A 26,106-nucleotide genomic window follows, 5' to 3' on the forward strand; every position below is an offset into this window, starting at 1 on the left:
ATCCTTTCAAACTAACTTGATGTCTCTTTTTTTATGAGATTACAAGTGTGGTTGATACAGGTAATAATGTTGATGTAATATACTTCTGTAAGGAGTTTGACTTGGTGTTGTATGACATTTAGTTTTAAAACTACAACAATTTAAAATTAAAATGGAACACATTAAATGGATTAAAAGCTGGCTAACTGATAGATCTCAAAATGTCATTGAGCGGGCGTGTTTCTAGTGGGGACTGGGTCATGGCTCTATGCCCTTTAACATTTTTATCAATGATCTGAAAGAAAATATAAAATCATCACTGATAAGATTTTCCGATGACATAAAAATTGGGGAGTCATAAATTATACAGATGACAGGTCACTTATATATAGTGATCTGGATTGCTTGGTAAATTGGGCGCAAGCAAACAAGGTGTGCTTTAATACCGCTGAATGTATACATGTAGGAACAAAGAATGTAGGCCATATTTACAGCATGGGGGACTCTATCCTGGGAAACAGTGTCTCTGAAAAAGATTTTGAGGTTGTGGTGGATAATCAGCTGAACATGAGCTCCCAGTGTAACGCTGCGGCCCAAAGAGCTAATACAATAATTGGATGCATAAATAGGGGAATTTCACATAGTAGTAGAGAAGTTATTTTACTGCTGTGTTCAGCACTGGTGTGACTGCCAATGGAATACTATGTCCTGTTCTGGTGCCCACAATACAAGAAGGATGTTGATAAATTGGAGAGGGTTCAGAGAAGAGTCATGAGAATGATTAAAGGACTAAAGAACATACCTTATAGTGATAGACTCACAGAGCTGAATCTATTTAGCTTAACAAAGAAAAGATTTTTACAGTCTATAAGTACCAACATAGTGAATACATATTTAATAATGGGCTTTTCAGTCTAGCAGAGAAAACAGTCCAATGGCTGGAATCTGAAGCTAGACAAACAGACTGGAAATAATTCATTTTTTTAACAGTGAGAGTAATTAGTGGAACAATTAACCAAGACTTATAGTGGATTCTCCACCACTGGCAATTTTTAAATCAAGATTGGGGTTTTTTTTTCTAAATGATATGCTTTTGGAATTATTTTGGAGAAATTCTGTGGATGGCTTGTGTTATGCAGGAGTTAGATTACAGGATCACAGTGGTCCCTCTGGCCTTGGAATCTATGAAACTAGTAAAAACCTACAAATTAACAAATGTGCAAAGGCATCTTGCAAGGAATGCAATATGGCCTCACAACCCATATCATGCCACAGTAGGCACAATTATATTTTCCATCCGTAGGCTTGGAAAAACAAATAAACAACAAATAAACAGAGGATTCAGAAAATCACCCTACAATTTTAAATGAACAGGCGAGGTGATGCTTAATAACCCAAACCAATATCTCTATCCATTAGTGTGACAAATATGTCAATTTCCTGCAATATCTTTGGGAGATCTTGCTGTATTAAGTTTACATATCATTGTGGCCAGGGATTTTTTTGTTCTTACGTTTTCTGTATAATGCTTTTTACCTTAAGAATAAATGTGCTTATTTATACAGGGCCATGTGGTGATGTATAACCACTGTCAATTACGCTAATCATAAGCCTTCAGAGAGAAAGCAAAGCACAGATGCTGGCCTCTTTAGGTATTCTGGCTTGCTGAGGATATCACAGTGTAGGCAAGGAACCATACAGTCTGGAAAACCCCAGTGAAGTGGGAAAGAGAAACAGGTCTCCATCAAGAGAGGTGACTGCTGAGGAGCCAATAGCCTATAATGAATGCCTTGGATGAACAATTAGCATTGCTGTTTATATAGTCCACTAATGGCTTACAAACATCATCAAACAACTCAGTGCTTCATTGCAGCCTATAAATTACGTTCCCATTTCATAGATATAAAGGCAAAAGGGGCTATTGTCTTCATCTAGTCTGTCCTCCTGTATAATACAGTTCATAGAACTTCCCTGAATTAATTCCCTAATAAATTAGAGCATATTTTTTAGAAAAACATCTAACCTTGATTTTAAAATTGCTAGTGATGGAGAATCCATCTTGGAAATTCGATCCAAATGGTTAATTATTCTCACTGCTCAAAATTTGTGTCTTATTTCCAGTTTGAATTGGATCTTGTTATACCTTTGTCTGCTACACTGAGGAGTCTATTATCAAATTTTTGTTCTTATAAACTGTGATCAATTCACCCCTTAACCTTCTGTTTGTTACGCTAAATTGTCACCATTTATATATCTTAATTTTTTCGTTATTTATATTACATACATCTAAAGTATGACAAAGTAGTTGAAAGTATACTGATACAGTTATATGTGAATAGGAGTTTGTGAATACGAAAAGAAAAAGGAAAAATAAAAATTCAACTGTGAAGAAGTTGCCCTTTACATTTTTCTTTGTGATCTTCTTGATTGTATTATTGTTTTTATAACAATAATAATGCCCTAGTTTTGGTACTTGAAAAATTGTAATAAAATACAATAGATGAGTTTATGAGATATTTTCCTGCTTTCTCTCTTGCAGATTGATAAAATAATGAGTTCCATAGATGCTGGAATTAACACCGGGCTAGAGGAGATGAATGATGATACTGCAGGTAAGAAAGAAAATCTTTCTTTTCTTTTCTAAATATTACTTAATACGCTGGCTTTTAGGACACTCAGGAAAATTGGTGATAGAATTCTGCTAAGTAACCCAATATGTTGAAATCATCTTATATTTATTTTCATACCAGTGGACAGAATTTGTTTCATTCACTTTCACAGATGCAGTATGCCAGTTATTCCAGAATTATCAGAATTATCACTATAAATGGCATATTGGAATAATTAATGTTGTTTTGAAACCTTAGCAGAGAAAAAGTTCTTGTCTTTGATAGGGAAAAGGTATTGTCTTCAATAGGGAAAAATTTTAAAACTCATTCAGATGAGTCTTTGTTGTCAATATTGGGATCCCTAGTGTAGACAGCCTACCAGCTGGTGACACTGTTTTAAGCACCATGTTATCTAACCCTGCTTGGAGCAAATCTTCGACACTGTTGAAAATGGTGCTGAAAGTCAGAGACTGGTGTTAGAAATAGTGGGAAATTTTTCAAACTTTCCCTAGTATAGACAAACCTGAGGTGTCTAAGTCATAGCTACCATGTTGACATGTCAGTATAAATCTATGTTACTGAGCTGAGAGACCAGATTTTAGAAATTATTTGTCATTTCAACTCCCAGTGCTGGTGGAAGAAAGCGTTTCATGGGGAGTGATTTGATATTTGGGAAAGAGCTTGGTGCCACACCACAACTGAAAAATCCTTGCTAGCTCTTCCATGGAGTAATACATGTCTGTATTGGGCAGGGATTATGCATTTTATCATTTAGGTAAAATAAAACAGAGTATTCTAATAGCAAGCTATTTCATGGAGCAATACTGATGTCTATACTAGATGAGACTATGCAGCTTATTAATTAGGCAGAAGTAATTGCTAATCAATAAAAAGGAAATCTGTGAAAAATCTGGGGAAATAACGTACTTGAATGCAAATATGGTTACAAAAAAGTACACAGCACATGCAGATTTGTTTCTGGAAGAGAATGATCAGTATGGTGGAAAAACCAGGAAGGTGAAATTAAGAGACTGAAAAGGCATGTTGTGCTGACTTTCTAGAATTTGTAATGCTCCTAAGTAGAATTATGGGTAGAGGACCCCAGACAGTGTTTCTTAAGCTATGGTAGAGGATAAGCTATTATGGGTAGAGGACCTCTAGACAGTGTTTCTTAAGCTATAGTAAGGCTTCTCCAGCCAGGATGACAATGATTGTTATTATTTTGGACTATAGTAGCACTCAGAGACCTCAATCAAAATCAGAGCCTCAATATGAAGAAACACAAGAAAAGTGGGGGATAGGGGAAAGGGAACAACAAAAGAAATGCTAAAAGGCACATAGGGTTACATAGCTTAGTTATGTGCAGATAGTCACCCATCACTTCTTGTGATCAGACATTCATTTTCCCTGTGATTTTTTTTTAAATTGTGTCAGGTAAGCCTCCCAATAATTCTAGCCATCAAGCACATGTGCTTTCTGCCTTATCAGTGGCCACTATGTTCCATATTCTTTTTCCGGACACTCACATGTGACATTTGGTTCTCCAGCCCTTTCAACTGAGAGGAGATCTACTATGTTCTTCACTCTTCTGTTCCAAAAGAGCATCTGTGGGTCTCAGCTTCCTTCCTTTCAGTTTGCAACTGGCTGACAACTCAGCTTGTCCTGTACCACCTTTTCTTTATTCGTGTAAATTCAGCTGAGCTCCATTATATAATTCCACCATCAGTGAAGAATCAGAAGTATACAAATGAGCAAAGTAAGACCACATTTTTCTAATCTAACCATCTTTAATGCAAACAAAGCTACCTTTAAAGAAGTGCTAGTCTCTTTCAGAGCTTGCTACAAACAGCATCACCATTACAGTTTTCACTTTATAAGAATTCTCGGTAATAACTCAGAGCTTTCTCCATCTAATGTCTCATCACCGGCTGTTAGCAGTCACAGATCAGCTACATGTCATAGGCAGTTTCATCATACCATCACCTCCATAAACTTATCACGCTCAGTCTTGAAGCCAGTGAGGTTTTTTGCCCCCACTGCTCCCCTTGGGAGGCTGTTCCAGAACTTTACTCCTCTGACACTTAGAAATCTTTGTCTAATTTCAAGCCTAAATTTGTTGATGGCCAGTTTATATCCATTTGTTCTTGTGTCAACATTGGCACTTAAAAAGAAAAGGAGTACTTGTGGCACCTTAGAGACTAACAAATTTATTAGAGCATAAGCTTTCGTGAGCTACAGCTCACTTCATCGGATGCATTTGGTGGAAAAAACAGAGGAGAGATTTATATACACACACACAGAGAACATGAAACAATGGGTTTATCATACACACTGTAAGGAGAGTGATCACTTAAGATAAGCCATCACCAGCAGCAGGGGGGGGAAAGGAGGAAAACCTTTCATGGTGACAAGCAAGGTAGGCTAATTCCAGCAGTTGACAATTACATCTGAGGAACAGCGGGAAGTGAGGGGGGAGGAATAAACATGGGGAAATAGTTTTACTTTGTGTAATGACCCATCCACTCCCAGTCTTTGTTCAAGCCTAAGTTAATTGTATCCAGTTTGCAAATTAATTCCAATTCAGCAGTCTCTCGTTGGAGTCTGTTTTTGAAGCTTTTTTGTTGAAGTATAGCCACTCTTAGGTCTGTGATCGAGTGACCAGAGAGATTGAAGTGTTCTCCAACTGGTTTTTGAATGTTATAATTCTTGACGTCTGATTTGTGTCCATTCATTCTTTTACGTAGAGACTGTCCAGTTTGGCCAATGTACATGGCAGAGGGGCATTGCTGGCACATGATGGCATATATCACATTGGTAGATGCGCAGGTGAACGAGCCTCTGATAGTGTGGCTGATGTGATTAGGCCCTATGATGGTATCCCCTGAATAAATATGTGGACAGAGTTGGCAACGGGCTTTGTTGCAAGGATAGGTTCCTGGGTTAGTGGTTCTGTTGTGTGGTGTGTGGTTGCTGGTGAGTATTTGCTTCAGATTGGGGGGCTGTCTGTAAGCAAGGACTGGTCTGTCTCCCAAGATCTGTGAGAGTGATGGCTCGTCCTTCAGGATAGGTTGTAGATCCTTGATGATGCGTTGGAGAGGTTTTAGTTGGGGGCTGAAGGTGATGGCTAGTGGCGTTCTGTTGTTTTCTTTGTCGGGCCTGTCCTGTAGTAGGTGACTTCTGGGTACTCTTCTGGCTCTGTCAATCTTTCTTCACTTCAGCAGGTGGGTATTGTAGTTGTAGGAATGCATGATAGAGATCTTGTAGGTGTTTGTCTCTGTCTGAGGGGTTGGAGCAAATGCGGTTATATCGTAGCGCTTGGCTGTAGACAATAGATCGAGTGGTATGATCTGGATGAAAGCTAGAGGCATGTAGGTAGGAATAGCGGTCAGTAGGTTTCCGATACAGGGTGGTGTTTATGTGACCATCGCTTATTAGCACCGTAGTGTCCAGGAAGTGGATCTCTTGTGTGGACTGATCCAGGCTGAGGTTGATGGTGGGATGGAAATTGTTGAAATCATGGTGGAATTCCTCAAGAGCTTCTTTTCCATGGGTCCAGATGATGAAGATGTCATCAATGTAGCGCAAGTAGAGTAGGGGCATTAGGGGACGAGAGCTGAGGAAGCGTTGTTCTAAGTCAGCCATAAAAATGTTGGCATACTGGGGGCCATGCGGGTACCCATCGCAGTGCCGCTGATTTGAAGGTATACATAGTCACCAAATGTGAAATAGTTATGGGTCAGGACAAAGTCACAAAGTTCAGCCACCAGGTTAGCCGTGACAGTATCGGGGATACTGTTCCTGACGGCTTGTAGTCCATCTTTGTGTGGAATGTTGGTGTAGAGGGCTTCTACATCCATAGTGGCTAGGATGGTGTTTTTAGGAAGATCACCAATGGACTGTAGTTTCCTCAGGAAGTCAGTGGTGTCTCGAAGATAGCTGGGAGTGCTGGTAACGAAGGGCCTGAGGAGGGAGTCTACATAGCCAGACAATCCTGCTGTCAGGGTGCCAATGCCTGAGATGATGGGGCGTCCAGGATTTCCAGGTTTATGGATCTTGGGTAGCAGATAGAATACCCCAGGTCGGGGCTCCAGGGGTGTGTCTGTGCGGATTTGTTCTTGTGCTTTTTCAGGGAGTTTCTTGAGCAAATGCTGTAGTTTCTTTTGGTAACTCTCAGTGGGATCAGAGGGTAATGGCTTGTAGAAAGTGGTGTTGGAGAGCTGCCTAGTAGCCTCTTGTTCATACTCCGACCTATTCATGATGACGACAGCACCTCCTTTGTCATCAGCCACACTATCAGAGGCTCGTTCACCTGCGCATCTACCAATGTGATATATGCCATCATGTGCCAGCAATGCCCCTCTGCCATGTACATTGGCCAAACTGGACAGTCTCTACGTAAAAGAATGAATGGACACAAATCAGACGTCAAGAATTATAACATTCAAAAACCAGTTGGAGAACACTTCAATCTCTCTGGTCACTCGATCACAGACCTAAGAGTGGCTATACTTCAACAAAAAAGCTTCAAAAACAGACTCCAATGAGAGACTGCTGAATTGGAATTAATTTGCAAACTGGATACAATTAACTTAGGCTTGAATAGAGACTGGGAATGGATGAGTCATTACACAAAGTAAAACTATTTCCCCATGGTATTTCTCCCTCCCACCCCACCCCCCACTGTTCCTCTGATATTCTTGTTAACTGCTGGAATTAGCCTACCTGCTTGTCACCATGGAAGGTTTTCCTCCTTCCCCCCCCTGCTGTTGGTGATGGCTTATCTTAAGTGATCACTCTCCTTACAGTGTGTATGATAAACCCATTGTTTCATGTTCTCTGTGTGTGTGTATATAAATCTCTCCTCTGTTTTTTCCACCAAATGCATCCGATGAAGTGAGCTGTAGCTCACGAAAGCTTATGCTCTAATAAATTTGTTAGTCTCTAAGGTGCCACAAGTACTCCTTTTCTTTTTGCGAATACAGACTAACACGGCTGCTACTCTGAAACCTGTGATTGGCACTTAAATAACTCCTCTCCCTCCCTGGTATTTCTCTCTCTGATGTGTTTATAAAGAGCAGTCATCTCTCCCCTCTTTTGGTTAGGCTACCCAAGTCAAGCTCTTTGAATCTCCTCTCATAAGGTAGATTTTTCCATTCCTTGGACCATCCTAGAAGCCTTTCCTTGCACCTGCTCCAGTTTGAATTCACCTTTCCTTACACACTAAATTTGAAAAAGACTTCAGATAGATAAGGTTACGCTTTTTAAAACACATACACAGAAAGAACATTGTTTGATTTACCTGCATCTTAGAGGGCTGTAATAATGGCACCTTTTTTCAAGAAATACCAGTGTACAAGACAGAAACTCCTCTAAAATCAAACAGCTAGCTTTAACTGCCATGCGTCAAAGAATGCATGCAGGGAGAGAGCCATCTAAAAAGGAGTAAAGGAGAAAAAACTAGTTTAGCAGGGAGAGTCATCCTGTATATCCAAAAAGCATATAAAGAAACAGCAAGATCTCACTGATATTAAACAATTCTTACTACGTACTCTAACATTTCCATTTATATATAATATATATGATATGATATGATTAAATCTTTTAAAACTATTATATCTGAATGAGATTTAATTTGAATGCTAGCATATCTTCTACTTTGGCCTGTCTCTTTGCTGTTTTGTGTAGCTCCGATCACAACAAGGTCCTGGTCTGTGGCTGAGGCTACTAGGAACTACAGTAATACAAATAATAAATAATTAGAGATGAGTGAAAATTTTCAGACAAATAATTTATTCATCAAACAATGCAGTTTCAGGTTGACTGAAACTTTTCGCAAATTCATGTCGAGTTTGCCAGATGTTTGAGCCGAACCAAAAAAGTGAAATTTTTTCAGTAATGTCAAAATGAAATGTTTTGTTTTGACCCCAAAAATAATTTAGATTTTCAGGTGTTTTGACAAGAGCAAAGCAAAGAATTCACAAAACAGCTGGAGGAAGAGGTGGTGTTGCTGCTGCTTTCCTTATCAGCTTTAGATCAGTGGATAGAGTGTGGGAATATGACTCTACAGTTTCATAGTTAGGGCACTCACCTAGAATGTTGTAGGAGACCCAAGTTCAAGTCATGCACAAAGGTAGAAGAAAGCCATCATGTCTTTCCTCTCCCTCTCCCATGTCCTGCACTGCACTCAGCTCAACCAGTCATGAGGCCCAAGCCTACATTTATATATGAAAATTAATGTAATATTAAGTGACAATTATTTTTATATAAACTCATATTTTAAAATAATTTTCTAAATTTCATAGATATAGCAAATCTCCTGTAGTTTTATTTAAATGCCTTTGTAAGAGAGTTTCAGAGATGCAGACTGAAAATGGTGAATTACTATTTAGAGTTCACTGAAGAAGTCAGAAAGATTTCTGACAATGTTACGTTCATTTGTTTGAAACTGGTTAGGTTATTTAGTATAATTTTCAGGAAACATCAGTTTTCTTTTCTAATTTAATTTAACAATCAAAAAAAATTCAAATAATACACACTCTGAAATGTAATATGAAATGGCACACTTCATTTTTATTTGTCTTCATTTATTACTATGCTATCGTAATTTCAATATATGTTAGGAGAGACAGCAGTTAAATGAAATTTACACACATGTATACTTGTTTAGCAAGCATGAAAGGGTTTTGATATTGCATAGTATCTCACTTCATTGTATTATATTTTTTGGGTATGAAATATATGACTTGCATTAATAGAATGGCTAAATATAAATCTGCGCTATGATGATTATTATGATAATGTGAGTTAACTGCAGCCAATCGAGAGGTGGAGTTTAATCAACTAAACAGCTGTTGTTTTTTTTGGCAGACAAGACACTTAAATTTGATAAGTAATATACATCCTGCAAGTCTTTAGAAAAGCAAATAAGCTGAAATATCAACTATCTGCACTTCTCTGTAAAATAATAATAATAATTAATAATAAAGTTCAAATTCACATTTTCTTTTGATTACTACTTGATTATAAGCAAATTTTTCTACATAATTTTTTCTTTCAAGGAGTGCAGAGTAGAGTTTCCAAATTAATGAGAGATTCATGGTTGCCCAGCAGCAATGCAGAGATATGGGGCTCAGAGTTCATTTATTTCTGAAAGTTACTTGAAAGGGAATAACTAAGAGACTTAGCCACTTTGGGGAGAAATGGCTCTTGAACACAAGGAATAGGAAGTACATCATACTAGAAATCAGAATGCTTCAGGGATCTAGTATTTAAATGAGTGAAGAGTGAGGCAAATCTGGATGGTTCCACATCAAAGCAAGTTTGAAGAACATAAGAATAGCCATAGTGGGTCAGAGCAGTGGTCCATATAACCTAGTATCCTATCTTCCAACAGCATCTGGTGCCAGATGCTTCAGAGGGAAGGAACAGAACAGGGCAATTTATAAAGTGATCAATCCCCTGCCATCCAATCCCAGTTTCTGGCAATCTGAGATTTAAGGACACAGAGCATGGGATTGTGTCCCTGACCATTTTGGCTAATAACCATTGATGGACCTATCCTCCATGAACTTATCTACTTTTTTTTAACTCGATTATGGGTTTGGCCTTCAGAACATACCCTGGCACTGAGTTCCACAGGTTGACTGTATGTTGTGTGAAGAAGTACTTCCTTCTGTTTGTTTTAACCTGTTGTCTATTAATTTCACTGGGTGACTCCTGGTTCTTGTGTTAGGTGAAAGGGGTAAATAACATTTCCCTAATCACTTTCTCCACACCATTCATGATTTTATAGACCTATATCATAATCCCTGTTAGTCGTCTCTTTTCTAAACTGACCAATCCCAGCCTTTTTTAATCTTTCCTCATGTGGAAGCTGTTCCATATCAGTAATCAGTTTTGTTGCCATTCTCTATATTTTCCAATTCTATTATATCTTTTTTTTTTTAGATGGAGCAACCAGAACTGCATGCAATATTCAAGGTCTGGGTGTACCATGGATTTACCTAGTGGCATTATGATATTTTCCGTCTTAATATTTATCCCTTTCCTAATGCTTCCTGACATTCTGTTTGCTTTTTTTTGACTACAGCTGCACAATGAGCAGATGTTTTCAGAGAACTATCCACGATGACTCCAAGATCTCTTTCTTCTTCTTTTTGTGTGGATAGTTGGGATAGAGGTAGTGGTTCATTTGTAGTTTAATAATTATAAATGTTGTTGTGATTGCTCCTACCTAGATGTATTGAAAGAGGGTGTGAAATGGTGCAGGAAGCCTCTCTCTCACATTCCGTGTACCCATACAAGAGGCAGCTTAATAGACACAGCATCCCCTTGAGCATTAAACTGCTTGGCTGGCTAATGTGCTAAGTGGTGCTCCTTACTGCAAAAAGGCATATCCATAGCCACATTTCCCCACTATCTTTTGCACCTGCCAGAGTCAGGCTGCAGGTGTTTAGAATAGTGCACACTATTCTTTTTTAAAAGTCTGGATTGCTCCTAGTCAAATGGGTGTGCTGCAGGTGGGGAAAGACTGGAACAAGCCACCTTTTCCCTCTGCCGGGACCAAACACATTCTTGAGCACAAGGAGTGGGAGTGTAAAGTGGAGACAGCAGCACTAGGTTCTCCCATTGGGAAGGGATGGAGTGATGGTGGGACAATGGCCAAAGAAGCTGAATGAGAGCAAGAAGATCTCATGCTACGTTCTATAATACTGTAGCCTGTAGGTGAGCTTTTCAGACCCATGCTTCCCAGAAGTTAGGAGTCCATCTTCCTCTCCTTCTCCCATCTGTTCTGCACATGCTAAATGACGGGATACTAATACTCAAACATGAAATCTTCCCCTCCTCCAGTGTGCTTCTGCTTGTAAATTCTGCTAGAATTTGGCTTAAAAGACATCAAACTTTCTTTGTACGAAGGAAGACTTGTTGGGCTGGCCCTGTTCTCTGTTTGCTGCCATATGGTTGCAGCTTTGGCAAAGCAGTCTTCCTCCAAAGCTGTTAATATCCTCCCTTCTCAAGGGCAGAAAACAGATAAATTATAAGTACTTAATTAAGGCAGTATTTTAATTATATATGTGTAGGCATGTTGGCATAAGGCTGTTTTCACAGTGGTTAGTTATATATTTGCAATGATATACTTTAATCGTCGTTTAGTTTATAGCAATTGCTTCCTCTCTTTAACCAACAGCATTGTTAAACTTAGCACCTTGGTATAATGTATCCAGTTCATGTACTTTAATGAGAGGCGCTCTGCTCATCTGTATTTCTTTATTTAGATTTACCATAACTGTCTGCTTCTCCCATTAGAGGGACAAAGTGGATGAGGTAAAATCTTTCATAGAATCATAGAAGATTAGGGTTGGAAGAGACCTCAGGAGGTCCTCTAGTCCAACCCCAACTAAATCATCCCAACCAGGGCTTTGCCAAGCCAGGTCTTAAAAACCTCTAAGGATGGAGATTCCACCACCTCCCTAGGTAACCCATTCCAGTGCTTCACCACCCTCCTAGTGAAATAATGTTTCCTAATATCCAACCTAGACTTCCCCCACTGCAATTTGAGACCATTATTTCTTGTTCTGTCATCTGCCACCACTGAGAACAGCCTAGCTCCATTCTCTTTGGAACTCTCCTTCAGATAGTTGAAGGCTTCTATCAGATCCCCCCTCACTCTTCTTTTCTGCAGACTAAATAAGCCCAGTTCTTCTTCAAGTGCTTTTGACACAGTCCCATATGAAAGTCTCATAAGCAAACTAGGGAAATATTGTCTAGAGGATAGGAGAACTTGTGGCACCTTAGAGACTAAAAACTTATTTGAGCATAAGCTTTCGTGAGCTACATCCGATGCATCCGATGAAGTGAACTGTAGCTCACGAAAGCTTATGCTCTAATAAATTTGTTAGTCTCTAAGGTGCCACAAGTACTCCTTTTCTTTTTGCAAATACAGACTAACACGGCTGCTACTCTGAAACCTGTCATTGTCTAGAGGATGAAATTGCTATAAATTGGGTGCAAAACTGGTTGAAACACCATGCTCAAAGAGTAGTTATCCATGGACCATTGTCAAATGCAGGGGACATATCTAGTGGGGTTTTGCAGGGTCTGTCCTGAGTCCAATACTATTCAATATTTTAATTCATGACTTGGATAATGCAGTGAAGAGCATTCTTATAAAATTTGCAGATGGGAGGGGCTGCTAGCACTGTGGATTAGAATTCAAAACTACCTTGACAAATTGGAGAATTGGTCTGAAATCAGCAAGATTAAATTCAATAAAGACAAATGCAAAGTATGCAGTGTAGTTGTAACAGTGTTGGTCCCATGATATTAGAGAGACAAGGTGGGTGAGGTAATATATTTTATTGGACCAACTTAATTGGTGAGAGAGACAAGAATTCAAGATGCACAGAGAGCTCTCACCAACAGAAGTTGGTCTCATAAAAGATATTACCTCACCCACCTTGTCTCTCTAAGTGCAAAGTACTATATTTAGGAAGAAAAAAAATCAAATGCACAACTACAAAATGGAGGGAATCTGGCTAGGCAGCAGTACCGCTGAAAGGATCTAGGGGTTATAGTGGATCACAAATTGAATATGAGTCGTCCATATGATATAGTTGCTTAAAAGACTAATATTCTCTTGTAGATTAATAGGAGTATGTAAGACATAGGAGGTAATTGTCCTGCTCTACTCAGCGCTGGTGATGTCTCAGCTGAAGTATTGTGTCCAGTTCTGGATGCCTTACTTTTAAGAAAAATATGGACAAACTGGAAAGAGTCCAGAGAAGAGCAATAAAAATGATAAAGCGTTTAGAAAACCTGATCTATGAGGAAACGTTAAAAAATGGCACGTTTAGTCTTGAGAAAAAAGACAATGGAGGGACAGGAAAGAGAGGTAACATGATAAGAGTCTTCAAATATGTTAAAAGCTGTTATAAAGAAAATGGTGACCAGTTGTTCTCCATGTCCATTGAAGGTCCAAGATGTTCTCTATCTCCAAGAAGTAATCAGCTTAATCTGCAGCAAGGAGATTTAGATTAGATATTAGGAAAAACTTTCTACCATAAGGATAGTTAAGCACTGTAATAGACTTCCAAGCGAGATTGTGGAATCGCCATCACTGAAGGTCTTTTAGAACAAGTTGGACAAACACCTGTCAGGGATGGTCTACATTTACTTAGTCCTGCCTCAGCATAGGGCTCGACTAGGAGGCATCTAGAGATCTCTTCCAGCCCTTCACTTCCATGATTCTATAAGTGCTCAGCAATTTTGAAAATCAGGCCACTTAAATGCCTAAACATGGGTTTAAGAGCCAAACTTCAAAGTCAGTTTTGAAAATTTTCACCATCATATTCTGTGTGTTCGAGTAATCTACTGTGCCACATAGGGAAAGAGATTTAGGATGAAATCCTTGCCCCATTGATTTCAATGGATCCAAGATTTCACCCTTCAGGTTTAAAGTAGTCTCTCTTGTAATGAAAGCATGGAGTCATCTGAAGTCTTTACTTATCATTTTCTTCTCTTTTTTCACTGTTCAGGAGTCACAAGGTGGAAACCTAAGGAATTACTTAATAGTGAAGGACATTTCAAGTCATTTGACATTAGCATTATGTACCAGTGTGCGTTTGAGTTTTTGACTCTGTAAGGCCTAAAGTCAAAGAGAGAGTTTCACTCTTTTGCTGTGTTGTTCTCCAGGAGAACTATGATATGTTGTGTAACATTCGTTTTTTAATGCCTGGGTCAATAATCTGAGTGGAATTTCAGTATTGTTGTTAAATTTCCATACTATTTGGATGTCCATATCAGTGGATAATGCATGGGAATTTGTTGTAACGGGAAAATTGCCTGTAATTCTGCTTCTCTAAAGATATGTTTCACGTTTCTCGCTCCTGGGCCTTAGCTGTAAGCTTTTAGAACATGTACAGTACAAAATGAGTCCCCACCCCTCGCCCCCAAAGGCCAAATCTAAGCTATAGTGCATTTGTAAACATGTAGAGAGAGGGCCATGGAGCTGTTTTACAGCTGACTGATGGAAAAAACACTGAGGAAGGCCTTCATAACAGCCTTGGCTCAAATCAACTGAGCCTTGACATAAGTGAGACCAGCCAGGTTATAGCAATGTGAAATTCAGTCAAACATATGGTTAGATGTGGTCCTCTTACAGTAACAGCATTGCCTGATGAATAGAAGAAACAAAGACAAATAAGAAACAAAGAGTTAGGTGGACTTTCAGTATAAGCTCACTGAACATTTAGCATCAAACTTATGGAGAAGAGATTCCACAAGAACATTAAAATAATCTTTGCAGGACAATATGTGCTTTAATTTTACAGATGAATATAGGATGATGTCATGGTACCACTTTACCCTTATAAAAATGAGTATAAGGTGGATCAGTAACTAGACTTCGAAGTTCATTTACTTGGTGAACTGAAGTCACTGACACCATGGAAATTATTATTGTATTATTATTGCCCCTTGGATACCTAGTCATGGACCAGGACCCACTGGACTATGCACTGTATGGACACAGAACAGAAAGACAATCCCTGCCCGAAAGAGCTTACACCATAAGTATAAGACAAGAGACAACAGATGAATACATACTGATAGATGGGGGTACAAGGAAACAATGAGATAATATTAGTCAGCATGATAGGCAGCGGTCACAATACATGAGCAGCCTAGCTGTTGTGAACTTTTTTGAATGCATCAACCAAAGGAGAATTTTGAGGAACGATTTGAATGAGGATAATGAGGTAGCTTTGTGGATGTTCATAGGGAGCTCTTTCCAAATACAATGGGCAGCATGGGTGAAAGCACAAATGTGCTGGTTTGAAAAATTAGCAAGTGGTCAATGGAGACTTGTCTCATTGGCCAGTTGGAGGCAGGAGTTGATAACTCAATAGTAAATGAAAGGTGATAGGTAGGGTGGGGATAGGCTGCAAAAGTGAAGACAAACAGCTTATGTTTGATGCACAACAGAACTCATACGAATATATTAGTTTGAGAGTGGTAACTTTGTAGCAATCTACTGTTCCATTAAATAAAACACAAGACTATATATAGTTGGGTTTTGAATTAATTCTCCCGATGTTGAATTTGTCTCAAGGTCTAAGCGGTGTATGATGAAACTGGAATTGGTGGAGGGATATCTATAATGTTTGGGGTTTCACCTAAATATATTAGTTCAGTAGCAAATGTATAGTGGCATCTAAGTAGATGATGATAACCATCATGAGTCTAATGTTGATTTTTTGTTTTATTGATATTGGACATATGTATAATATGTATGTGCTTTCCTTCATGGGCCTGTCAAGGCTGATTCCCCACTCTGGCACTTCAAGTGCAGAAGGTGGGGGCTCACAAGGATTCTAAAAATTAATACTGGCCACTCCAGGCTTGTATTAAACTCCCAGGGTTACAGCTTCATTCTGACCTTAGATGGGTAGATACTGCCACCACCCAAATGCAAAACCCCTTGGAACCCAGGAAGGCGCACTTGGGAATTCCTTTCTGTGGGGTACCCTCAAGTCCTTTCACCTACCCCCTGCTTCAGGAAAGAACTGGGAAAGGAAAACAAAGAAATCAGCTGTTGCCACCAGATAACTAAAAAACATGTGCACAAACCTCTTAAGACACAAAAATACAAATCCTTTTCTTAAAAAAGGTCATTTTATTAACAATAAAAAGAAAGAATATACATCTGAAAACTCAGGCTATTGCTTGATTTTTAAAAAAGCAATTCCAAAATTTAAGCACCCAAAATAGTTTTCGGGGGGGTTCAGCTTAAAGGTTACAAGCAACAAAAGCATCTGGGGTTAGCACAGAGGAATCCACAAGCCATAAGAAATAAGCAGAATAAACCTAATCGCGTCTTTCTACACATTTTCTGATCTATTTACACATCTGGATTCCAAATAAGCAATTCTAGGTATGATTCTGATGATTTTCATACCTGGCCTTCTACTTCTCACAGCATAACTGCTGCCCTGTTCCCCTCTTTTCTGGAGAGCAACAACAGACACAAAGGGAAAGTTTTTTTTTCCCAAGTTTAAAAAGTTCTAGCCTTCCCATTGGCTCTTTTGGTCAGGTGCCCACTCCCTTCCTTTACCTGTGGACTTTTTTAACCCTTTACAGGTAAAGCAAGTAGAGAATAGTTACTAACAGGGATTTTATAGCTAACTGGCTAGCTGGGTGTCCATAAAAGGGAGCTACCCGCTCCCCACACCCTTCATTTATCACAGGGCCAAATTCATTCCAGATGTAACTTTGCTCTACATTAATGGCATTGCACCTGAGATTAATCTGATCTGTGATGTCCAAAATGGGTTTAGGATGGCTTTCATTTGCCTCGAAGTACCTGTGTGTTTACCATTAGAAGCTTTTTGAAGACTGGATTTGTCACACTTAGAAAAAAGATTTCTTTCTTATAGGTATAATTTTATTCTCCTAGGAGAAGAAGGCTTTTTCCCCTTTTCCCCCAAGTATATTACACCACCATTTCAGCAAATGTTTTAGGAAGTCATGGATTTATTTTTAGACATTTGGCCCTGTCTGAAAGGTTTATGCTATCATACACAATTAACTGATATGACATGCAGAGCTCCCCTGTAGATTAGTTGCCTCTTCTTTTCAGGCAGCTTGGAACTGGGAAGTTCTCCCAAAGTTTAGCAGGTCACTTGAAATGAGTTTCCTCCTCAGTAGTTGAGATTTTTTTTTATTATTTGCCACAGAAATACATAGGTAGTTCATAACTATTTTTAAATGGGTAATTAAATTAGAACAAAGACAACAGGGTAGATGGGTGCATTAATAAAGAAACTAATAAAAAAGCTTCCTGTAGTATATTAATCAATGGTATAGTATTTTCTGATTTTTAATACTCTGTTCATTTTGGTCATAGCACCTTATAGTTTTATATTTTATATATATATATATATATTGAGAGTTATCAGACATACTCAGTGCTGTACAAACAAGAGAAGACCCAATTCTTGCTCCCAAAGAGCACAGACACAGACAATAGTTCAGATGTACTGTAAGTTACATTTAAGTTTTTAATAAAGTGATTGTGCTAGTAAATACAACGAGGAGTCCTTGTGGCACCTAAGAGACTAACAAATTTATTTGGTCATAAGCTTTCGTGGGCTAGAACCCACCTCATCAGATGCATGGAATGGAAAACACAGTAAGCATGTATAAATATACAGCACATGAAAAGATGGGAGGAGCCAAGGTAATAAAATGGAGGAACTAGAGCTACTGGTGCAGGTAGTGAAACCAGATATTATAGGGATAACAGAAACATGGTTGAATAGTAGTCATGACTGGACAACAGGTATTGAAGGGTATGTGCTGTTTAGGAAAGACCAAAATAAAGGTAAAGGTGGTGGAGCAGCATTATGTATCAATGATGAGGTAGAATGTAAAGAAATAAGAAGCGATGGAATGGGTGAGACAGAGTCCGTCTGGGCAAAAATTACATTGGGGAAGAAAACTATTAGAGCCTCCCCTGAGATAGTGCTTGGGATGTGCTATAGACCTCCAGGATCTAATCTGGATATGGATAGAGCCCTTTTTAATGTTTTTAATGAAGTAAATACTAATAGAAACTGCGTGATCATAGGAGACTTTAACTTCCCAGATATAGACTGGAGGACGAGTGCTAGTAATAATAATAGGGCTCAGATTTTCCTAGATGCTATAGCTAATGGATTCCTTCATCAAGTAGTTGCTGAACCGACTAGAGGGGATGCCATTTTAGATTTGGTTTTGGTGAGTAGTGAGGACCTCATAGAAGAAATGGTTGTAGGGGATAATCTTGGTTCAAGTGATCATGAGCTAACTCAGTTCAAACTGAATGGAAGGATTAACAAAAATAAATCTGCAACTAGGGATTTTTTATTTCAAAAGGGCTGACTTTCAAAAATTAAGGAAATTAGTTAGGGAAGTGGATTGGACTGAAGAACATAGGGATCTAAAGGCAGAGGAGGCCTGGGATTACTTTAGAACAAAGCTGCAGAAGCTATCGGAAGCCTGCATCCCAAGAAAGGGGTAAAAATTCATAGGAAGGAGTTGTAGACCAAGCTGGATGAGCAAGCATCTTAAAGAGGTGATTAAGAAGAAGCAGAAAGCATATAGAGAGTGGAAGATGGGAGGGATCAGCAAGGAAAGCTACCTTATTGAGGTCAGAACATGTAGGGATAAATTGAGACAGGCTAAAAGTCAAATAGAGTTGGACCTTGCAAAGGGAATTAAAACCAATAGTAAAAGGTTCTATAGCCATATAAATAAGAAGAAAACAAAGAAAGAAGAAGTGGGACTGCTAAACACTGAGGATGGAATGGAGGTCAAGGGTAATCAAGGCATGGCCCAATATCTAAACAAATACTTTGCCTCAGTCTTTAATAAGGCTAAAGAGGATCTTAGGGATAATGATAGCATGACAAATGGGAATGAGGATATGGAGGTAGATATTACCATAATTGAGGTAGAAGTGAAACTTGAACAGCTTAATGGGACTAAATCGGGGGGCCCAGATAATCTTCATCCTAGAATATTAAAGGAATTGGCACCTGAAATTGCAAGCCCATTAGCAAGAATTTTTAATGAATCTGTAAACTCAGGGGTTGTACCATATGATTGGAGAATTGCTAACATAGTTCCTATTTTTGAGAAAGGAAAAAAAGTGATCCGGGTAACTACAGGCCTGTTAGTTTGACATCTGTAGTATGCAAGATCTTGGAAAAAATTTTGAAGGAGAAAGTAGTTAAGGACATTGAAGTCAATGGTAAATGGGACAAAATACAACATGGTTTTACAAAAGGTAGATTGTGCCAAACCAACCTGATCTCCTTCTTTGAAAAAGTAACAGTTTTTTTAGACAAAGGAAACACAGTGGATCTAATTTACCTAGCTTTCAGTAAAGCGTTTGATACCGTGCCACATGGGGAATTATTATTATTTATTATTAAATTGGAAAAGATGGGGATCAATATGAAAATTGAAAGGTGGATAAGGAATTGGTTAAAGGGGAGACTACACGGGTCCTACTGAAAGGCGAACTGTCAGGCTGGAGGAAGGTTACCAGTGGAGTTCCTCAGGGATCGGTTTTGGGACCAATCTTATTTAATCTTTTTATTACTGACCTCGGCACAAAAAGTGGGAGTGTGCTAATAAAGTTTGTGGATGATACAAAGCTGGGAGATATTGCCAATTTAGAGAAGGACCTGGATATCATGCAGGAGGATCTGGATGACCTTGTAAACTGGAGTAATAGTAATAGGATGAAATGTAATAGTGAGAAGTGTAAGGTTATGCATTTAGGGATTAATAACAAGAATTTTAGTTATAAGCTGGGGACGCATCAATTAGAAGTAACGGAAGAGGAGAAGGGCCTTGGAGTATTGGTTGATCATAGGATGACTATGAGCCACCAATGTGATATGGCCATGAAAAAAGCTAATGTGGTCTTGGGATGCATCAGGCAAGGTATTTCCAGTAGAGATAAGGAGATTTTAGTACCGTTATACAAGGCATTGGTGAGACCTCACCTGGAATACTGTGTGCAGTTCTGGTCTCCCATGTTTAAGAAGGATGAATTCAAACTGGAACAGATACAGAGAAGGGCAACTAGGATGATATGAGGAATGGAAAACCTGTCTTATGAAAGGAGACTCAAGGAGCGTGTCTTGTTCAGCCTAACTAAAAGAAGGTTAAGGGGAGATATGATTGCATATCAGAGGGATAAATACCGGAGAGGGAGAGGAATTATTTCAGCTCAGTACCAATGTGGACACAAGAACAAATGGATATAAACTGGTCATTGGGAAGTTTAGACTTGAAATTAGACAAAGGTTTCTAACCATCAGAGGAGTGAAGTTTTGGAATAGCCTTCCAAGGGAAGCAGTGGGGGCAAAAGATCTATCTGGCTTTAAGGTTAAACTCGATAAGTTTATGGAGGAGATGGTATGATGGGATAACATGATTTTGGTAATTAATTGATCTTTAAATCTTCATAGTAAATAGGCCTAATGGCCTATGATAGGGTGTTAGATGGGGTGGGATCTAAGTTACTACAGAAAATTCTTTCCTGGGTATCTGGCTGGTGAATCTTGCCCATATGCTCAGGGTTTAGCTGATTGCCATATTTGGCATCAGGAAGGAATTTTCCTCCAGGGCAGATTGGAAGAGGCTCTGGAGGTTTTTTGCCTTCCTCTGTAGCATGGGGCACGGGTCACTTGCTGGAGGATTCTCTGCTCTTTGAAGTCTTTAAACCATGATTTGAGTACTTCAGTAGCTCAGACATAGGTGAGGTTTTTCGTAGGAGTGGGTGCGTGAGATTCTGTGGCCTGCGTTGTGCAGGAGGTTGGACTAGATGATCATAATGGTCCCTTCTGATTTTAGTATCTATGAAACTGGGGCGTTAGTGCTAACAAGGCCCATTCAATTAGAGTGGATGTGGCCCATTCCCAACAGTTGACAAGAAGGGGTGAATATCAACAGAAGGAAAATTACTTTTTGTAGTGCTAACGAGGCCAATTCAATCATGGTGGATGTGGCCCATTCCCAACAGTTGACAAGAAGGTGTGAGTATCAACAGAGAGAAAATTATTTTTGTAGTGACCCAGCCACTCCCAGTCTTTATTCAAGCCTCATTTGATAGTGTCAAGTTTGCAAATTAATTCCAGTTCTGCAGTTTCTCGTTGAAGTCTTGTTTTGAAGTTTTTTGTTGAAGAATGGCCACTTTTAGGTCTGTTATTGAGTGTCCAGGGCGCTTGTCGGTTCTTCTACTGGTTTTTGCATGTTACAATTCTTGATGTCTGATTTGTGTCTGATTTGTGAAGGTGTATAAGGAAAAGTTGAGGTTCCAAAATTGTTCTGTTACATCTAGGATTTGGAATAACTCAGTTGGAAGTCAGTGGAGTTACTCTGGATTTATATTAGTGTAAATGAGAGCAAGATTTTGCTCATGCAGTCAGTGGTGCTGGAACAATTTTTATAGTGGGGGTGTTGAAGGCAGAAACCATGTATTTGGGTTGTTATTACTACTTCAAGGCAGTGGGTGAGGCAGCACCATTAGTTCCAGCACCTATGCATGCAGTCACTCATGCGAATAGAAGGCTCGGGGAGTAAAAGGCCTGACATATTTAGAGAATATAGGGCAGGGGAATAGTTGAGGATGAGGAGTCTGAATATGTTACGGGTGGCAATCAAAAGCCAATACAAACACTCAAGGGTGATACGGTTGGGATAAGAAGCAAGAAAAACGGTTTGAGCAGCAGTAACTTGGACAGACCTGAAGAATGCAATTTGAGACCTGAGAAGGCCAGGAAGCCAGAGCTCAAGGTTGCAGAAGTGATTGCAAAAGATGATCAGCCATAATTGTAGCAATACAGGAAGGGATATATTTTGGGGATAACTTAGAGGAAGGAACTGCAAAATTTATCAACAGCCTAGATGGTGGTGGTTGAGAAGAAGAAAGAGAAGTGGAATATGGCAACAAGGTTGTGAGCCTGAGTGACAGGAAAGATGGTTAAATGGTGGGAGGGAATAGCGTGTGTGGGAAGGTAGAAACAACTATCAATGTAAAAAGGAGAAGCTGTTGGAGTCTCAGAGGCGAATAAGTACCATAAGAATTCCCAGAAGTATTACTGTATATCCAGATTTTATAGTTTTCTTCATCTAGAGATAAGTGAGTTGTACAAATAAAGCAAGGGATGAATATTGCAAAGTATTTAACATGTATATCTCCAGCCTAGCTGTCATTGTACACAGATAGTTTGTCACTTGTTATTTATAGATAAAATATATAAATATATAAGGTCCTATGAGTTTTCCAATTATTTAAAATGTGGGGTTATGAACTCTTCTCCTTATCACCACTAATATTTAGGAATTGGCCAACATATATGGGCCTGATTCTCCTCTGCTTTACATCTAGTACAGGGGTTCTCAAACTTCATTGCTCTGCAACCCCCTTCTGACAACAAAAATTACTACATGACCCCAGGAGGGGGGATGGAAGCCTGAACCCGCCTGAGTCCTGCCACACTGCGTTGGAGAGAGCCAGAGCCAAAGCCCGACCCCCACTGTCCCAGGTGCGGGGACCAAAGCCAAAGCCTGAGGGCTTCAGCCCCAAGCAGGGGACCTGTAAACTGAGCACAGCTGCCCAGGGCTAAAGTCCTTAGGCTTCGGCTTCATCCCTAGGAGATGAGGCTTGGGTTTCTGCCTCGGGACCCCAGCGAATCTAAGCCAGCCCTGGTGACCCCATTAAAACAGGGTTGTGATTCCCTTTGGGGTCCCAACCCACAGTTTGAGAACCACTAATCTATAATATTCATTTACACCCATGTAAAGTGAATGTAAAAGTCTACCATATCAGAATGGCTACATTTTAAACCTGTTTTAGGTGTAACTGACTACACAAGGTGTGAGGCAACGGAGAATTAGGTCCATATGTTTGTAAATTTACATGAGATAAATTGTGGTCTTTGACATTCTTTGCAGAGAACATGACATCCATAATATATTGTATGTCCCTGAATACATCATTAGGATTATATAAATTTGATAGACAAATTATAAATAATTGGACTATTGTGCTGTTGGCAAGTACACTGTAGAAGCTTGAAAAGAAGAAATAAAGATATTCCTATATTTTAATGACTTAATGAATCCCAAAACAACCTTTCTAGATGACAAGGAAATTATGGGGTAAATGTTCAAAGCGTTTTGTGGGTTTTAACCACAGGCTTCCTGTTAAAGTCAATGGGAGTTGAGAGCCAAATACCCTAAGCATCTCCTTCAATATCTGTTGTTTATATATTCCAGTTGCACTGGCAAATTTCACCCTGAAGGCTCCTAAACATAACAAACACATGTATATTCTCCACACACTACTGAAATGCAGCCACCTTTGCAATAACATGCCACAGGTAAGGAGGAAAAAACAAGAATACTTTATCCAACTGAAACTGTGGGGGAATTTTAGTAGCCAAAACACATTAACTCAAGTTTTCTATGTCTCTAATATGCTCTCCTTTTTTATTCTTCTGCTTGCCACCAATAGCCTCAATACCCCCTTCACATCTTTCTCTCTTGTGCCTTTTATTTTTCTGTACTGCCCTTTATGCATAGAATTCCTTCTCTGAACCTGTGCCAATTCCTTTACCACATTCAAATCCCTACCAAAAACCTCACTTCTGTCATTTCACATACTGCAAGCCAGGGGGTTTGGGTGAGGTGGAGTAGAGGTTAGGTAGTCAAGAAATAATTTTTTTTTTAAATATCATGGTATACCTCACTGGGTAACTCAGTGATTTTATTATTGTCAGTCATGCCCTTCCTCTACCTCTTGGCCATTTGTGACTCTCACTTGTGTCATCCTAAATTTAGACTGACTTCAGTAGGACTTTGTGTGAGCAAAAGGGATTTCTGCCCACTCCGATTTAATTGAAGGATTAAGGCTTAAAACTGAATGATTTCAAAAGTCATTATTCTACTGGAGGTGCCATTTTTGGACGAGAACTAAAACAGAGGTCCTTACCCACTTCTGGTCATCATTAAACTTTTCCCCAAACAGACAGTATTAACTCTGGTCCCCTAGTCAATTGTATAATTTTTTAGCATCCAAAAGTGTGTTAAATGCCTCACAAAACAAGTAAAAACATGGATTCTTTGCTGAAGAGCATACATTAGTACTATGTGGAGACATAAGGATCTATCTATAGGAATGTGATGGTAAGACTGAGTCCTTAGGGAGAAGAGCACTGTTTACTTTATAAACATATGTGGAGCTGGGAAGGAATTCTCCCCAAGTCAGATTGTCAGTGATCTTGTGCGGGTGGCTTCCCTTCCTCTGTAGAATCAGGTTGTTTGCTTGCCAAGGTAATCTGGGTATATGTCACCTAACTGGTTTCCTACCATTGCAGAGGCCTTGGGCATTCGTGTACCTCAGTCCTTCCTGTTCTCTGGCTGTGGCACATAATAGTTTAGTGTAAGCGGGGGAATGGTCCCGCTATTGTGGAGAACTTTCCTGGCTTCTGCACTACCCCAGTGAAATGGGCTAGTGAAAGGATCTGAGTCCTCGCTCCCACTTCATTTACCCAGAAGCCTCCGTGCCCTTGAGGACTCCCCTTCCACTCTCCTGTCTGGCAGAGTCCTTGTAACCCTGACAAGGCTGGGCCCAGGATTCCTGGGGTGCTTGACCCCAACCCTGCTATGGTCACCTAGGACAGAGGCAAGGGTGACCCCACTCCGGGATACTCTCTCTGCACTGGACACCTCCCTGACCCACTGCTCATTTCATACAATTTAAAGCAAATACAAGTTATTTAATTAACAATTAATTTAAGAAGAGAATAAGGAAAAATGGGAAAGGTTAAAGGAAAACACATCACCCTGCTCTGTGGCAGGGAACATTACAAACAGTGTCTCTGGACTTAGGGCACTTCACAGTATGTTCCTTGTAGGTCCCAGGTCTCCTTCTCAGGCCCTGGCTGTGCTGCAGGGATGCTGCAGGTTGGACACTTGCAATGGTGGTGGCCTCACACCTCAGGGCTTCCCAGTGTCAGCCCCCCGTTAGGTTAAGATCCCCCTCCCAGTCTTGCCTGCAAGGACCCTTGGCTGGGGTGTCTTTCTGTGCTGGGCTCTTTGCCCAGGGTCTCCCCTTGGCTGTCCCAATTGCTCACCACACCTGGCTCTGTGGTTGCAGCTCTGCTCCCAGCACAGCTTGGGCCCCTGCTTTCTCCTTAGCTCGGCCCCACTCTGTCTGACCCAGGCAATTCCAGCTCACACGGAGGACGGACCGCCTGGCCTCCTGACTGCCTGATTAGCCTGCCTGCCCTGTCATTCAGGCTCACCTGGAGCATTGGCCTCTCCCCATTGTTCCTGGGGACTGTCAGTTTCAGGGTGCTGATTTCCCATCGACCCTGGAGCTAGCAACTAAAACATCCCCACTGAATGTTAGTAAGGGGGCAACAGTCCCCTTACATTAGTCTCCTGAGGGCTGTAATACTTTAGTCTAATTTCAGTTGTTGAGTTTAGTGTGAGGGTGCTGGTGGCCTGTGATGATCACGCTAGATGATCTGGTGGTCCCTTCTGGCTTTAAAATCTATAATTCTATGACCCAGATTGTTAACATAAAAGCATGTTCATCTCATTACAATCAGTGTTTACTGACAGTTTATTTCTTAATAAATCCTTGCAGCTGATCCCCTCAGATCCTGTGAGAGTTATACTTGCTGTGCAACTTAATGTCTCTAGTTCATAACCCATGGTGCCACAAAAACTCCCAGAACTTTGCTTTTCTGGTAAATGTCACCTGATGCTTTTACATTTTAATTCAAGTTAGAACTGGTTGCATTATATAAGTCCTCCATTATATATATATACTGGTCTGCATTATATAAGTTCTTGTTGAATTATTCATTGCTAATACCGTTGGTGAAAAAATTGTTTATTATTCTTGAACCAAATTTATTTTAAAAATATATATTTATTATTCATGACTAATCTT

General features: G+C 39.7%; 1 protein-coding gene across 6 annotated transcripts in view; it reads left to right on the top strand.

Moving 5' to 3' along the window:
* Positions 1–26,106, top strand: part of ANKS1B (ankyrin repeat and sterile alpha motif domain containing 1B) — a 740,833-nt gene that overhangs the window by 377,532 nt on the left and 337,195 nt on the right. For all 6 annotated transcript variants that reach the window (XM_043491651.1, XM_043491643.1, XM_043491691.1 and 3 more), the window contains exon 15: positions 2,519–2,591. In XM_043491651.1, coding sequence (XP_043347586.1) covers positions 2,519–2,591 — 73 coding nt within the window. The remainder of the gene's footprint in view (positions 1–2,518; positions 2,592–26,106) is intronic.

This window comes from Dermochelys coriacea, chromosome 1 (assembly GCF_009764565.3).
Source record: "Dermochelys coriacea isolate rDerCor1 chromosome 1, rDerCor1.pri.v4, whole genome shotgun sequence".
Lineage (NCBI taxonomy): Eukaryota > Metazoa > Chordata > Testudines > Dermochelyidae > Dermochelys > Dermochelys coriacea.